General features: G+C 43.9%; 1 protein-coding gene across 1 annotated transcript in view; it reads left to right on the top strand.

Annotated features, from left to right (window-relative positions):
* The window catches only part of TFAP2A (transcription factor AP-2 alpha), a 17,836-nt gene that overhangs the window by 6,124 nt on the left and 7,817 nt on the right, over positions 1 to 3,895 (top strand). The window contains exon 4 of the mRNA XM_017730626.1: positions 378 to 417. Coding sequence (XP_017586115.1) covers positions 378 to 417 — 40 coding nt within the window. The remainder of the gene's footprint in view (positions 1 to 377; positions 418 to 3,895) is intronic.

Genomic DNA, 3,895 nt, shown 5'->3' with positions numbered 1-3,895 from the left:
AAAAAAAGAGAGGGAGGGAAGAAGAGAACTCCCCCCCCAGGGAAAAGTGAAACCCCCACCTAGAACAAAAGGTTCTCACAGCTCGTCCCTGTGCGACGCCTCCCTGCTAACTTGCCCACTAAAATATAAATAAATCAAATTACTGTCATCGTTAACAATATCTTTCCTTCTCAATGACAATAAGCTGTTACGATTGGAAGAATATATAATATCACCACAGGGCCGTGGATTTGGGGATTTCTTACTGCCTTGGGAAAGACATGAGTCTGAAATGCCTGTGAGGACATTTAACGAGATCTCACAAATGTAAAGGGGGGATGGGGGGAAAGTGGGGTAAAGTGGCCTAAGAAGGAAAAATTGGTTTCCCATGATTACAGGATTGGCATATGGGATAACCACATCCAAAGTTATAAGAGGGTATGGGCAGATCATCTTCTCTAAAGGAATTAATTGACAAATCAGGGAAGAGGTATAGTAAAATGCTGCCTCCTTCTTTTAGTAGCGGTGCAAAGGGATGACCTCATAAATCATTACCTATAGGTTATCGAATTCGAGTCAGACCTGCTACACCCTATATTAAATTAAATGTTGGGAGCCTATTGGAGGATGTATTATTTGGGGGACCTAATTCTGTTATCGATGAGTACACACTTTAAAAATGATTTCTAATTAAGCATGACATTAGTGCACAGGCTACTTACAAAGCAAGCCAGGGCTATTGTTCAGTTAGGAAAGTGGTCTTATGCAACACGATAGGTTGTGATCAAAGTTCATCTTTCTGGGTTTCTCCCCAAAAATGGAATTAGAACATGGCAATAAATTTATTAAAGCCCACAGAGCTCATGCTGAGGGACTGAAGCTGCTTGACTTTCAGGAGGAAAGAGGAGGAGGGAACTGCGGTATCTGGATGTGATTTTTGCCGAAATGCCATCCCAAATTACAGGATCAAATATTACAACAATATATTTGCTGACAGTTTAATGAGTACAGTTTCGTGTTGCAAGGATAATGTTCAGATGAACTTACCTATTTTTGGGGGTCATTTTGAAATCTTTTGTAAATTATACTCAGGGAAAATAGTGAATTTATTACAGCCCTCATCTGGCTAAATTAGCCACAGAAAATTGCTGGTTGTGTTTAGCAGTTTTGCAATAAACGCATACGTTTTCCAAAGTGGAGGATTTAGTAAGCAATTTGGATCCGTTAAAAGCAGGTCAATTCTTTAAACTTGATATAAAATAACATGGAGGCAATCGCAAGAATAAACTAATTTGTTGACTGCAAGCCCCTGATTGCTGTAGGAAGAACATGACCTAAAATGTTCTCTTGAATTCTCCCTCTCCTCAGTTGTGCTCTGTGGCAGTGGGCTGATTCGGGAAGCCTCCTCTGCAGATCTATGAATTAATAGCATTGCTATACTTCGTGAAAACCAAATGCCATCTGGTTTAAATCCTTGAGCCAGCCTAACCATTTTTTTTTCTCTGTAAGACTGAATCAGCAGGCTTCATGAAAGAGAGTACAAAATAAGAGGGTGTATCTTTTAGGAGTATTTTATCTAGTTTAAAAAAAAAAAATCTTTTACAGAAATCTGACTCGGGAGCTTAATTTTTGAATTTTTCTGTTGCTGCAACAGTTAACCTTTAATAAAAACAACTGCTAAATATTTAAGAAAGTCAAGTAGACGGTGAAAATTATTTAATCATAAATATCTCTGTGGGATTTTAAACTTAACAGTCCTCCCTGTACGGAATATGTGTAGAAATAACACAAATAAAAGTATTATGCCACACTACATTTACTTTATGGGTTTAGGGTGCATGCATAAAGGGATCATATTTCCCCATATAGTTAAAACACAAGAACTGCAGCAGTAGTCATTTCTGAACATTTCTCAATTTAATTATACTTAAATCCAGAAGCACTTTAGGCAAGTTACAAATGAGAGCATTGAGTATAATAAAACCTGTAATAAAGCAACTTAGTACCATCCACCCGGAATCATTGAGATCAGGCACAATTAACAGGAGCATAAATCCAAGACAGAATGGAAAATGTTAGAATCAGTATTATTGTTGGACAAAGACTAGAGAAGGAAGTAATAGTTTTTTAAATGGTAATGCCTGGGTTTTGTAACGATTGCGAAATCTTCTATCTCAGCAGCACTGGTGCTAATTTGTAAACACAGCCAGACATTATATTGCCTGTCAGTTTTTGGAATTAGAAAACATGATTTCATTTGACTTTCTAATCACGTCGTGACTCCGCCGCGCGAACCCCAGCTGTAGCCGCGACCGCGGAACCTGCGAGGGGACAATAGTGGGGGAGCCCGGGGCTGCGCGGGGTGCGTGGACCCCCCCGGCCCCGCGCCGGTCCGCGCTCCTTTGTGCTTTCCCTCCCAGCCCTCAGAAGCTTAAGGCCACTCGGGCCCCGGGGGTGTGTGAGTGATTTATTATATTTTTCTAGGGGATCGGGGAAAGAGCTGGGAGGGATGCAGGATTTCTCTGGATAAAGGAAATCCCCCCCCAAATCTCCTTCTTCCCTTCCCCCCCTCCCTCCATGCAGGATCTGTTGTTTCCCTCCCTACACCGTGCCCGGCAATGGGGGCGGGCGGGGGGGGGAGACGACACACAACTTCTCCCGCACCCCATCCCACCTCGGCCCTCCCTGCCTTTTGTTGTGGTGGTACATTGACATCCCTGCCTGTTCCTTTTGTTGCAGCACGTAGAAGACCCCGGTATTAACATCCCAGATCAAACTGTAATTAAGAAAGGTAAGCCGCTTCCTTGCGCATACCAAACATGTCGTCACAGGCTGGGGACTGCTCGCAGGGAGGACTTACCCGGCCTCCCCCTCTCCCCTCCAGCCCCCCGGCCCAGCGCTCCTTCCTCTGGCATGTAGTGTTGGCCAAAAGGTTGGAAGCAAAGAAAAACGGGCGATGTGCGGTAAAATCTGCCCTCTTAAATGGCCACGTTTGCCGTGCATTTTAATTATTATTGTCGTTAACGAGGAAAAATGTTAGCAGATGATCTAGAAAATCCGAGCCGGTCTTTTAGTGCATTAGCAAACAATTGGGTTTCATGGTTTGCCCCATGCATTTGGCTGAGAGGAGGATTTGAATCGTTGTTGGTAAACGGGGCTGTGAAAGTGAAATCGTTGTTCTCCCTCCTCCGGGTTTTCTTATTTAAATCACGCCGGTGATGAGGTGGACTGGTGGAGAACAAGGGGCGAGTTTCTGGAAACTGGTGTCTGTCGGTTGTTAGGGTGGTTTGGTTTTCGTTGGCTTTGTGCGCTTACTTCACTTGGAATTAGATTGCTTGGAAGCTGGTACCCAAATCGTGTAAAATATTTATTTCATTTTTCACTCCATTTTCATTTCCCGTCGTTCTTCCACAACTGAAGGATTGCAAAAGGTGGCACAAGGCATTTTGCAAAGCAGGTTCTTGAACGGTGGAAAGTGATGGGTTTTGTGTTTGGATGCTGTATAGTGAGATGCTGTTGGAGTAAAACTGGAAGGCTGGAAGGTGTAGCTAGCTCCTGCCTGCTCTGAGGGGTGCCATGGCTGCGTGGCCGCCTGGAATTTGGGTCCCCAGGCCACCACTGGAAAGAGGTGCTGAGTAGAGGCACTCTCCTCTCTAACCCTAATCGCTGTACAGCCAGCGAACCTGAAGTTTCATCCCCCCCCCCCCCCCGCCTGTAAAGCCTTTGTCACGTCAAATTAGATGTGCAAGGGATAAATCTTAAGAGATGCTCTTTCCAAGTCGACATGATAATTGGCTCTTTTATTAGTAATCTCAAGAGTTCGTTTAACTCCTGTTGTATCTATTAGCCTTCCCAGAGCTATTAATGTCACAAGTGATCTATCCAAAACGGAGAGAGCCCCCCGCTTGGTTGGACT

Source organism: Corvus brachyrhynchos, unplaced genomic scaffold (genome assembly GCF_000691975.1).
Source record: "Corvus brachyrhynchos isolate BGI_N302 unplaced genomic scaffold, ASM69197v1 scaffold43, whole genome shotgun sequence".
In the NCBI taxonomy this organism is placed as follows: domain Eukaryota; kingdom Metazoa; phylum Chordata; class Aves; order Passeriformes; family Corvidae; genus Corvus; species Corvus brachyrhynchos.
Note: the sequence above shows the minus strand (reverse complement) of the source record. Positions and strands in the feature narration are given on the sequence as shown.